Source organism: Camelina sativa, chromosome 14 (assembly GCF_000633955.1).
Source record: "Camelina sativa cultivar DH55 chromosome 14, Cs, whole genome shotgun sequence".
Classification (NCBI taxonomy): Eukaryota; Viridiplantae; Streptophyta; class Magnoliopsida; order Brassicales; family Brassicaceae; genus Camelina; species Camelina sativa.
The window spans coordinates 12,016,320-12,028,823 of NC_025698.1; the positions used below are offsets into that span (position 1 = coordinate 12,016,320).

General features: G+C 36.1%; 2 protein-coding genes across 4 annotated transcripts in view; both read right to left on the minus strand.

The window, feature by feature from the left end:
* LOC104741114 (paired amphipathic helix protein Sin3-like 3) overlaps window positions 1-3,629 on the minus strand; it is a 7,528-nt gene extending 3,899 nt beyond the window's left edge. Inside the window, exons 1-12 of one of the 2 annotated variants that reach the window (XM_010461897.2) lie at window positions 3,436-3,629; window positions 2,693-2,852; window positions 2,407-2,593; window positions 2,219-2,317; window positions 2,001-2,135; window positions 1,603-1,906; window positions 1,371-1,501; window positions 1,217-1,292; window positions 1,104-1,133; window positions 710-924; window positions 461-615; window positions 165-292 (exon numbers count right to left, since the gene is read on the minus strand). In XM_010461897.2, the coding sequence (XP_010460199.1) occupies window positions 165-292; window positions 461-615; window positions 710-924; window positions 1,104-1,133; window positions 1,217-1,292; window positions 1,371-1,501; window positions 1,603-1,906; window positions 2,001-2,135; window positions 2,219-2,317; window positions 2,407-2,593; window positions 2,693-2,832 (1,600 nt within the window). In that variant the 5' untranslated portion in view covers window positions 2,833-2,852; window positions 3,436-3,629. Of the gene's footprint in view, window positions 1-164; window positions 293-460; window positions 616-709; window positions 925-1,103; window positions 1,134-1,216; window positions 1,293-1,370; window positions 1,502-1,602; window positions 1,910-2,000; window positions 2,136-2,218; window positions 2,318-2,406; window positions 2,594-2,692; window positions 2,853-3,435 lie in introns of both variants that reach the window. The other variant, XM_010461896.2, reaches the window with a different exon arrangement.
* LOC104741115 (paired amphipathic helix protein Sin3-like 3) lies at window positions 6,031-7,886 on the minus strand. Of its 2 annotated transcripts, none has more exons than XM_010461898.1 (5): window positions 7,593-7,886; window positions 6,864-7,023; window positions 6,563-6,728; window positions 6,378-6,479; window positions 6,031-6,285 (listed from the first exon to the last, which is right to left on the minus strand). In XM_010461898.1, the coding sequence occupies exons 2-5, from the start codon at window positions 7,001-7,003 to the stop codon at window positions 6,166-6,168; spliced, it is 528 nt and encodes a 175-aa protein (XP_010460200.1). In that variant the 5' UTR covers window positions 7,004-7,023; window positions 7,593-7,886; the 3' UTR covers window positions 6,031-6,165. The 2 variants fall into 2 exon arrangements, with proteins under 2 accessions (XP_010460200.1, XP_010460201.1); XM_010461899.1 differs by having other exon boundaries at window positions 6,864-7,016; window positions 7,593-7,773.

A 12,504-nucleotide genomic window follows, 5' to 3' on the forward strand; every position in this document is an offset into this window, starting at 1 on the left:
CACATCCATCACATCTAGCCCGTGATCACCATATAACCGCTCTATACATCTTATGTTTAGAGCTACAAAAGACAGTAACAAAGCAGTCCATCATAAATAAATAAAAAACACAGCTCAGCTACTAACATCCATGCTGCTTTCCGTTTTACACCAGCTTATATTACCTGTGAGGTGATCCTCGACACGGATGGGGCTGTTAGTTTTCAGTTCGTTACTGTTAATCTTTGCCAATACTTCTTCCACATGCTTCGTAGTTGAATTCACCGATTCTAATAGCATGTCAAGTTCAAACCTAAAGCAAATGAGAGAAATATATTCACACAAATACCAAAAATAATGACTCATAATTTGACCCAAAAATTGGCTCATAATTACTGGACAGTAAACCATAGTTTATGAAAAGTATGAATTCAGGGTTCCCTATCCGTTACTGTCCACCACTAGAAGTAAATGAACCAACCTGTCATCCTCACATTTGAAGAGGCTCTCTTCATACTGGTTCTTACGCATGTGGCTAAATGAATAATCTTCGCTTCCTGATGTGACGGAGACCCAGTGATCATTAAGAACCGATTTACCAAGCTCTGTCTTCTGGCTTGCAATGGAAATTGGGTACTGCAGAAACCAAAATATCTTACATTAGACTACTGAAACAAAAGATGATCCGAAGAAAAAGCAGATCCACACATGTCAAGCTGCAGCCACATACATTTTTCGGAAGTAACCGATAACTAGGAGTGCATCGTTCACAATTCGAGAGATCTAGTTCACTGATCGGCTTTGCCCATTTCTGACTTGCTGCTGCTTTTTCAAGCCTCTCCTTCTCATGATCTTTGTCCCTAAACCCTTCATCTCTCTTATGTTCTTGGTCTCTATCATTGTCCAGTGACGGTTGAGGATATTTGCCTTCACTCCACAAGGATTCTGCAGTATAGTTATGAAAGGATTTGTTTTCATTTCAGCACTAGAAATAGATATATTTGGAAAGAACAGACATAATAGTGGAGTTGTGTAGTTCACTACTCGTGAATACTTATATAGAAAAAAGGCTAGGACACTCAACATCGGATTCATGTAACCTTGCATAAGTTAAGTAGACTTACTCTTAGTCAGAATACCAGAAAGCAGTCCATCTGCAAGAAGATTGAAAATTTTTAGTATCTGTCTTCTTATCTGAAATCAAAGAATGTGTAGGACGAGAATATTTCGTAGTTACCATTCTTTTCACAATGCACCAAAAACTCTATAAAGGAATCCATGAGGTCAGGATATACTCCAATTAAATTTCCTACCTGATACAAGCAAAAATGTTCATGAATCAGTGCAAACAAATGTCACAGTGAAAATTCAAGGAATTAATATATGCATACCAAAGATTGCAGTTCTGGTCGGCTGATTATTTCTTTTGAGAAGAGATTAAGACAACGTAAGAACTCCTGGTACTCTGAGGCATTAAGCTTTTCCTTTACTCTATCGACAATAGCTATGTCTTGACCATAACCTGACATCACATAAGACAATTTTAAGAACACACGTAATAGCTAACAACAAATTCACTCCTTGTCATCTTTCAAAATAAGTTGTCATAAAACGAGAACTCACTTTTCATGGCACCTTTTTCATCATAAGTAGATGAACTAGGAACCGCTCCAGAAATTTTCTTTCCTTCCCTGACATGATTTGAAATTTCAGCAGAATCATCACCTCTAATATACACTTTTTGCTTGTTGTTGAGAAACTGCACTTTTTTGCTATCAGTTTGGAAATCTCTGGCATCCCTATGCTCATTTTCTTTGTTATAACCTCTCACGTATTCTTTATTTTCTTTCTTCATAGGTCTCTCCCGGTCCAGGTCAACATGTTCAGTACTATAGTCATGGTCAGGATGTGGAGTAATGATCCGGTCCTTCTACAACAAATCCCCAAACAAATGATGTTCAATAAAAGACTAGACATAAATAAACATTGCATTTCTCGGAAAATAGTTGTCTAAGAAGAACCTTATCAGGAAGAGAGATCCCTCTGTCACGAACTGAAGTTTTAACAGTTTGAATAGAGGCTGTTGCTGAAGTATCAGGTAGAAAATGAGTAAACTCCACAAGTAAATCCGTATGATCCCGAAATAGGACCGCAACCTGAGATAGACGTGTAAAAAACTAAGTAACATATAGCAACAAAAAATAAAATAAGATACACATAACAGTATCAATGAGCGTACCTCCTGGTAGACTTCAGTGATGGACTTGCTATCTTTTCTGTACAAGTTTAAAATGTCTAAAAATGATTTGTATACACGATCATCGCCCTGAAACCTTGCCTGCAAATGAATAGATTTCTAAGAGAGTAGGAAAAAGGAAAAAGCAGTAATGTTCCATGGGAAGTTTATCGCATAAACATATCTACTACCTTAATCTTGTTCACAAAACTAATTGCTTCCTCAAACTCAACGCGTTTCTTAAGTGGAGGTTGTCCATCCTCGGGTTGAAGTGTGATCTCAAAACCTTTTGGTAAGAAGGTATTGAAACCCAAAATCAACTCTTGGTGTCCTTTAAAAAGTTCTTTAACCCTTGTTATGACACCAGCTGTATCAACTCTACAAAAGAAAAAAACACAATTCAGTAATTAGTATCATCCTAACAAGTTTTTAAAACGAAACATAACAAAGAGAGAAAAGAAAAAAGGACTATTATACCTTTGAGATTTAAAGTTCTTCATGACCTCGAGAAACTCGTCATATTTGTCACGTTGATCCTGAAATTTATCCTTGACAGCTTTAAGGTATGCAAGCGCATCATTAGTAGTTAGCTTCTGTGCACTTCCTCCTCCAACCATGGTTTAAAGTTGAAACAAAGCTTCATTACCATCAAACACAGATCAAATAAAAGTCAGTCAACATCTCAAAGAAGACTCTTAACAACGTTTCTACAAAAAAAAAAAAAAATGATTGAATCCTTGGACAAACCCTAAAACCCATGTGCTCACATAAGCTCATTATTATTTTTTCTTTCGAAGTCTTAACAAAAACCTAAATCAGATGAACCATTTAGCATCAAAACTGATGAGCTAAAACACTTCTCCTGGGGACAGAACAAAGAACGGTCTTTTAATTTGGGGAGATTGACGTGAATTTGGTCTCTCTCTCTGCATCCAAAAATCACATCCTAATAACACTCCAAATCAAATCACGTATAAAGAATCGAAACTTGAATTCATCTCAAACAAGGCAGTAGCTGCAGATCTAGCAACTACAAAAGAAAAGATAAAAGAAAAATACGAAAACGGACCAGAAGAATTCGATCTTAACTTAACCCTCAGATTAATTCACATTCACTTGACGATAATTTAAAATTGTAATGCCCCAAAAAAAAAAAAAAAAAAAAAAAAAAAAAAAAAGGNAAAGGGATAAAAAAGCGAAAGACGAAGATCATCGTTTACCGAAGAAGAAGAAGAAGAAGAAGAAGTCGAGAAGAAGAAGCTTCCTCCTCCTTATTACTAATCCCACGAAACAGCTGAGGAGACAAAAGCTATTCAACAATTTTCAGACACAAGACTCACTGAGCAAACGAGTTTTTATGTTTTTATTGAAGGAAAGAAAGATTTTGAGATTTTTCTTAAAGGTCTTCTTCTTCTTCTTAAGTTAAATTAAAATACATTTTCTTTCTCGTTCGCTTGTATTTTTATTCTTTGTTAAAAAAAATAATAATAATAATCACTTTCTTTTTAATGTTTATTAAAGTTTGTATTTTCCTGTATATTATAATACTTCATTGTTATTTTTTTTTTTGGTTACATGATTTTTGGGCGTAAAACAACCCCCATAGTCAATTCATAGGTAAGCATGGAAATAACTAAATGATGGTAAATTAGAATTTTGATACTGACTAAAATTGTTTATAGGGAAAAGAAAGCTGCAAATAAATCATTACATATAAAAAAAAAAAACCATTTAGTATTATCTCTAACTTATAAAAAACTACTTATATGTGAAATCTCTCTATCACCACGAATTTGGGCTTGTAACAGAATCAGACGAGTCACTTTCTGATTTAGCATCAGGCATAAAATGAGTAAACTCCGCAAGCAAATCCTTATGATCCCGAAATAAGATAGAAACCTGAGATAAAAGTATAAAACACTAAGTAAAAATATTAGCAATAAGAAACATACTTTTAGTATATAAATCAATGAGCCTATAGCTAGCTACCTCGTAGTAGACATCGGTCAAGGACGTTTCCTCCTTTCTGTAGCGTTTCATAATGTCTATAAATGATTTGTATGGACGATCATTGCCTTGAAACCTCCTCTGCAAATGAAATGAGAATATTAATACAAGGAGCGTAGGAAAGGGATTAGAATCAGTAAGAGAGTTTAGCACATCAGATATCTTACCTTAACCTTGTTAACAAATTTCATTGCGTCCATAAAATTAACGGATTGCTTCGGTGGATGTTGTCCATCCTCCGGTTCGAGTGTCATCTTTAAACCCTTTGGCATGAAGGTATTGAAACCCATTAGTAACTCATGGTGTCCTTTGAAGACTTCTTTTAACCTTGTTATGACACCTAAAAAATCCACTCTACAATGGAAAGAAAAAAAAAACACAATTAGGCAAATATCAGTTCTCAGAAACCATTGGAGTATTAATTTTATCCGGACCAAGGCCCAAACCAAAACATATTAAAAAGTAGAATGAACTATATGAACCTCCGGTCACTATAATCTGTCAGGATCTCAAGAAACTCGTCATATTTTTCACGTTGATACCGAAATTTATACTTCACGGTTTTAAGGTATGCAAGCGCGCTACCTGAAGATGGCTTGCTTTCACCTCCAACCATGGCTTGAAGTTGAACATAGCTTCATTGTCCAAAGAGAGAGAGAGAGGTAACCAAAAGAAAGGTGGAACATTATAAGCATCAAACTAAATCATTCAAAGTCGTCTTTTAACATCTCAAAAGAGGGTTTAATAACGTTTCTTTAAGGATTGGGTCCTTAAACAAACCCACCAAAGTCCTAACAGCAAAAACAATTAATGATCCCCATAATAAATTACCACACCATTTCACTCGAGGAGAAATTTGGCATTCAAACCGATGGGATTAAGAGATAATAATAAGCTTACACTTCTCATAAGCCATAATAAGCGAATTCTCAAAAACTAATATATTCTCTAAGGACCACATAAAACAGAAAACTACACATGTGATGTGAAGCAATCAATTCAAACAGAGCAAACCAATCAAACAATGGATTAGTAGATATGTCATAATCTCATCCTCAAACCAAAAAAAAAGAATGACTACGGGATTTAGATATTTTTCTATTGGGAAGAAAACCAAATCACTATAAAATTTGAGGGGTTCGAGTTGATTAAACTTCACCACTCGGGTTTGATATATGATTCATCAGATATATATTACAAAAATATATACTCAACGAACTCAAAGTTCGAAATCATCCCACGAATACAAAACAAGCAACTACAAAAGCATTATTGAACCAGAAAATTTCATAAAAACTTGTAGTGGACGTAAGGAAAACCACACAAAAAAGATCACATGTGTATAGTTTACCAAGTTTCGAAGACGAATGAAGAAGGCTTCACACAATCACGATCACGAAGCAGGAGAGACGATCTTCTAGATAATATCTCTCGATGTTGTAGTATATCCCTTTTCAATAGGGTTTAGTGTTTCTGAATCATGCGATTCCACCACAATTATGTAAGATTATATATTTTTTATTTATTTTTCTTTATCTTTTCCTCGGGCGGATTTTAATTAATCAAGGTTTAAAAATAACAAACTAAAAAGTACATTTTTAAGGTTTGATCTTTTCATATAATTTTCAACATCAAAATTTTCTTGATTAAATTACTGGTATTGTATTATCTATTATCTAAGACGAACAAAATAAATGTAGTATTATCTATTCTCATGCATAAATAATTCTATTCGATTAAAGTTCAGCATGGACAAGATAAGCTTTTCGAGATTTGTGATAATACTAATCATTGAATATAATCGACACGATCAAAATTCAAATCGCATATCTTCTCGGTGAAAATCAAACAATTATAATAACAAATACATAAGTGCAATGAGCATCGAACTAAAAACACTAAAATCTCTGTAGAAGAAAAGAAACTATACACTCCATTGTCGTTTATTTACAAATCTCGTCATGTAGCTGTTGTGCTGCTGATATTACAAAATCCTTCTTCTTTTTGAAAACTCTGAGAAACTCCTCGATCAAATCTTCATGATAATACAGAGTATCAATGACCTGTAATCAGGAATAACCAAAAAATCAAAACCAAGAGAACAACAACAACAACAGAGAGTACAACATACATAGCACACCAAGAACAAACATACCTCCTCCTGCAACTCCTTTACAGACATACGTCCCTCTTTAAACCTAGTCATTACCACGCAAAACGTCGCCACTACATCTTTATCAAGGCTCTTAAACCTTGTCTGCAGATCGATGAATTCGCAATAGTTAGCAAAAGAGAAATAAAAAAAATTGGTAATTCCCTGGGAGTAGAGCATTTGTGTACCTTAAGATTGTTCATAAACTCCTCTACATCAGCATGTTTCTTTTTGGTATGAGGATGCTTGTTTCTCTTAGCCTCATCAGGAAGGAAGACATGGAAACCATGAAGCAGATCCTGATGATCTTCCAAGAGTTCCTCAACCCTTTCAACAATGCTATCTTTATCGACACTACAAAAAAAAAGAGACTTAAGTTACATCAGAATCGATTTACACAAAGTGTTTTTGTTATCTCTCGATTCACAGTTGCAAAAAAAAAAAAAGACCAAACCAAACATAAACATGGAAGTTAAGAATTCATCATACCTAAGCTCCCGAATACCATTCAAGATATTGATAAACTCTTGATATTTTGAAGGTTCATCATGAAATGCTTCCTTCACATCAGAGAGGTATGACTGTGCATCACCAACAGTTAGAGCCTGTGACACTCTTCTTCCAACCATGGTATGGATCTGGCTAAAACCTTTTTGGTATCCACAGAAAGAAAGAGAATTTTTTGGTCAGTAAAACAGAACACATCATTGAATCCCTCTACTACTATCTCAAACGTATTACCACAATGTAAAACTCTACAATTCTTGAAGAAACAGAACAGAGTACAGAAATACAAATCTCTCGTTCCACTATTTATGATTCCCCTAAACACTGAACAAGAACCATTGAAGCTAATTCTCAGAATCTAGATAGCTGTCTCAAAACCAAAATCAACAAAAACCCAATTCAATCCTTTAAGAACAACACAGAGACAGAGCCTACAAATGTAAAGCAGCCAATACAATACAGAGCAAACCAATCAACCACTTACAGTTCTTAAAAATCTCAATTCTCAAGAAAAATGAAGAACTCAATTCACTAATAAAGAGCTTCGTCATTTCGAATTCGAGGGTTTTCATCACAGATGCAATTCGAAGAACCCAAATTCGAAAACATCTCAGAAACTAGAAAAATTCAAGCAATTTAACAGAAAAATTCCCAAAGAAATGAACCCGGAGAAAAGGAAAACAGAAGGAGGAGATCATTTCGTATGGTTACCGAATCTCGGAGACGAAGAAGAAATGGGGTCCTCCTAAAAAAGATCTACTAAATTCGTCGAGTTGTTGTTCCAAAGGATCAAAGGGGACAAGGCTTCGAGAACAAGCTTTTATATCTGTCTCTTACAACACACGATCACCAAGGAGACAGAACTATCTTCTAGGGTTTTTTTTGTCATATGTTTTTTTTTTCATTAAATAGTGAAGGATAGAGTCTCCATATATATGTCGGCGGAAACAGAGAGTCTCCATATATATGTGGGCCGAAACACTAAACATTCTCGAAAACTATAGGCCCAAAAAAAGTGAAAGTTGGAAACACTAAATATTCTCGGAAATTATAGACTCAAAAGAAAGCGTAAGTTAGAAATACTAAACAATTTAAGAGACTATAAGTTTAAAAAAATGCGTAAATTGGAAACGCTAAACATTCTCGGAGACTATAGGCCCAAAAAAAAGCAAAAAAATAGAAACACTAAATATTTCCGGAAACTACAAACCCAAAAAAAAAACTAAAGCCGAAAGGAAAGAAGCCCAAACTCAAACAAGGAAAATCTTGATGTAAGTTACATGAAAACTAATTGAAATTGAAATACGGACCACAAAATACCAAAAAAATTAAGCTCACAAGAAAACCAACTTGCTAAACTTATTTTCTCACCAATGTGAACAACACCCGATCTACTTTGTCGTTAACAAAACCTCCTATTGTTAAATCAGAGTACCTTTCTCAAATAGATTAAACCTTGATTTCTATTCCGATACAAAGACCAAATTATTTTATCATTCGAAAACATCCGGTTATAAAAATAAGAGAATATGTAGTAGATAGCATAAAAACAGAACATAGTTAAGAAAATAACACACTTGGTACAGTAACTGTTCCTAAGGGGTGTTATAATTACATTGTTGGCCTTAGATAGGCTAACATCATATAGAGGACATATATAGTAGGTAGGTATCACCAGATTTATGTTTTATTAGTAAACAACATGTTGTATGGTAAAAAACCATGTAACTAATGATTATTGTTTCGCATATCACCTAATGATATATCATGGTTTTTAGGTGTTTTTAGCCATGATATAAGTCTTATTTATAGAGTCTTTTTGGTATTTTTAGAGTCTTTTGAGTCTTTATAAGATTTAGCATTGATAAAAGCATAATGGAGCTAAATATGAAGATTTGGAGCTTAATCAAGCATTGAGGCTGAAATTACGAAGTTGGGAGACGAATTCAGAGTATGCATCGACCGATGCTACCTTAGTGTCGATCGATGCTGGGCCAAAGAAGAAATCGGAAGTTTTCCCACAAGTTTTGAAGATTTACAAAGCTGCCCCAAAGTTTCCATATTTGCATCATTAGTCCCCATTCGTGTTTTAGGAATATATATAGGATTTTTCTGGTCATTGTTGAGACCTAAGCTTTATTTTTCCTGCAACTTTTGAGAGCAAAACCCTGAGAGATTTTTAGAGAGCTTTTGGAGAGAAGAATCAAGACTCCTTCAGAGAAGATTCAGAACCCCTTTATTTCTTCTTTAATCTCTTTCTTAATGCAATTTATTCAGAAGATGTTTTGTGTTTCATTGATTATGTCTGAATAGATCTGCTTGTTAGGTTTAGGGTTTCTCATTAGGGATTTCATGGATTGTTAGATTAATTAATTGTTTGGATTCATTATCTTTCTTGTTCTTCACCATAGGTTGTTCTTAATGCTAGATCTTTGATTAGTCATATGGATTTAGATCTTAGGATTATTGATTGATATGAGAATATAATTGATTTTCCAGACAAAAACATTTGGTGAGCAAAATACCTATTTGCAAAGAGATTTGATTTAGGGATTTTGTGAACTTATCTAAACTTGAATTTATTGCTGGTTTTTAACTTGAATTTTGCAAAGAGATTTGGATTTTTGGATTTTAAAATTTAGATAATATTTGAAGTGAGAACTGATTTATTTTATAATTGTGTTTAGAGTTCAAGAACGGTGCTTAATTATTGAATCCTACTTGCTTAATTAATTAATTTGATTTTCCATGATTTCCTGAGAATTTCCCTAGGCCTAGCGTTTAATCCTTCTAAATTTTACAACTCTTTTATTTTCTATTTAATCTTGCAATTTAAATTAATATTTCTGTTTAGCATAATTAAAAGATTATTAAATCTATTGTGTGATCTAGAGTCCTTGTGGATACGATCCCTAAGTACTACAATTGATCTCTTAATTTGAGAGAGTAGCTCTAGGGTAAATTTGAGCATATCAAATTTTGGCTCCGTTGCCGGGGACTCTTTTGATTCACCATTAGATTAAAGTCTTTGATTTTGTCTAGATTTTTATTTTTCTGTTTTACTCACACGCTTTTGTTTCTTTTCTCTTTTGTGTTTTAGGTACATGCCTAAGCCTAGCACCAGGAAAAATCCTACTGGCCCAATCGTTAAGCTTACAAACCAAGAGTTAGGACAACTAGAGCGTGATAACACAAAAGCAGCCAAGTCAGCGAAGATGGCCAATACAATCATATTGAGACCTGATGAGGCTGGAGTTTTGAGAGATCGAGAGGGTAATGCATACAACGAGCAAGGCCAAAAACTTGATGCTGAAGGACGAGTCATTCTAGAGGAACTCGTCGTTGTGGATGCGAATGCATGTGGCGTCGATCGACGCAACGATGGCATCGATCGACGCAACCAGGAAGGCATCGACTGACGCAACCTTGGCGTCGATCGATGCAATGCCTGAGCCGATGCGGAGAATGTTCAGAAACGACGGGACAACAATAGAGAGCTTGTCAAAACTCTTACGGATTTCAACAGACCAGACTTGTTCTATGAGAACCACTCCGCAATTGTCCCTCCTCCATTCCCCATGAATGATTTTGAGCTGAAACCTGCCTACTTCGCTCTTGTTAGACAAAGGCCTTTCCAGAACTTCCCGCATGAGAAGCCTCTGGACCATATTAAGCACTTTGAGGATATAGTCACAAGCATCAAGGATAATGGAGTCACAAAAGACTATCTCTATTGCAAGCTTTTCCCCTAATCTCTTGCTGGGGAAGCTTCTCATTGGCTAAGGCAAGTAAAACCAGGATCTTTGACAACCTGGCATGACATCAAGGTGGCATTCTTGAATTACTTCTATGATGATGCCATGTCTGATGAGCTGAGGATTAAGCTCTCCACCTTTAGACAAGGACCAGCTGAATCTTATAAAGCTGCTTGGGTAAGGTTCAAGGCATACCATAGAGACTGTCCGCATCATGGGTTCTCAGAGGTGCAGCTGATCAGTATCTTCTTCAGCGGGATTGATTGGAGGTATCAGATGGCTTTGGATGCTGCTAGTGATCTGAACTTCAAGACAAGGTACCCAGATGAGGCTGAAAAGTTGATAGAGAGGCTAGCATCAAGCAACAGTACCAAGAATGCAGACTTAGAGCGGAGAAGAGCACATGAAGGCAATGGTTCAAATCAGTTTGCTGCGGTGAATGCTAAGTTGGATACAGTGCACAATCTTCTTGTGGGAAATAAGTCTGTCCATTTTGCTGAAGATGTTGAGACTTTTGAGCCAAAGCCAGAGATTACAGAAGATGTCAACTATGTATATGGAGCTGGGTATCAAAATCAGAGATTTGGTCAGAAGAATTCTTTCACAGGAAATCCAAACAGCAACTTTACAAGGACCTATGGATCTTCTTCTTACCAACACCTCCCTCCACCCAGTTCAGAGAGCAAGATGGAATCAATGATTGAGCAGATTCTTCAAGGTCAACAGAAGTTAACAGTGGACTTCAATGGAAAGATTGATTCTGTATACACTGAGCTGACTGGGAAATTTGATGCCTTAAACACTCATGTCAAAAAGCTAGAGAATCAAGTGATTCAGACTGCTGGGTCTGTAAAAAGACAAGAGGAACTTCTTTCTAGAAGAACAGAGACCGATCCAAGGCATGCTTGCAATGCAATTTTGGTGAAGGAAGGAGACAATGATACGGTTGCAGAGCTTGCATCGACCGATATGCAGCAGCATCGATCGATGCCTCCTCAATCAAGCATCGATCGACACAACATCAACATCGATCGACGCACCCCACAAACAGCTCCGATTTCTCCTCACGTTCCACCATCTGATTCTGAAAAAGCTTACAAGCCTAAGGTTCTTTTTCCTAAGCCTAGGAGGTCCAAGCAAGAGATTGAGGAAGCTAGATGCAAAGCTATGATGGATAAGGTGATGATAGAGATGCCTTTGGTTGATGTTGTGAAGTTTTCTCCTGGGATTAAGCGGTATGTCAAGAGAATGGTCACCAATGGTTTGAGCCCTGAGGAAGGAACACTGCTTACCAAGGATGTCAGCTCCATTCTGTTGAAGCAGCCTCCACAGAGGATGAAGGATAAGAAGCAGTAAGTGGTTGTTTCTAAGGAAGTGAGTGCAGTAATTCAGTGCAGGACTGCTGAGAAGTTACCAGATCCTGGCAGTTTCGTACTTGATTGTTCTATCTCTACAGCACGGTTTGCTCACTCTCTTTGTGATCTGGGCTCTAGTATTAATTTGATGCCACATTCTGTTGCTGTTAGACTTGGGATGACAGATTTCAAGCCAACTATGATATCTCTTAGCTTAGCTGATCGGTCCAGAAGAATTCCTGAAGGTGTATTAGAAGATATTCCAATCAAGATTGGAGATTGCATGATTCCCACTGACTTTGTGGTTTTGAAGTAAGACAAAGAGCCTAGTGATCCTCTCATCTTAGGACGCTCTTTCTTGGCTACAGTTGGTGCCATCATAGATGTGAAGAAGGGACACATATCTCTGAATGTAGATGATTTGGTCATGAACTTTGAGATGGACAAGCTGAGAAGGATTCCTACTATTGATAGTCAGACATTTTCTGTGGAGGTTGTTTCTGATCCGATCAT

Excerpts from the sequence above, each read along its gene's own strand:
- LOC104741115 (XM_010461898.1), bottom strand. The coding sequence starts at position 7,003 with ATGGTTGGAAGAAGAGTGTCACAGGCTCTAACTGTTGGTGATGCACAG. Across the intron at positions 6,729-6,863 it reads AATGGTATTCGGGAGCTTAG|TGTCGATAAAGATAGCATTG; the intron begins GTATGATGAATT and ends TTTTTTTTGTAG. Across the intron at positions 6,286-6,377 it reads TAAAGGAGTTGCAGGAGGAG|GTCATTGATACTCTGTATTA; the intron begins GTATGTTTGTTC and ends TCCTGATTACAG.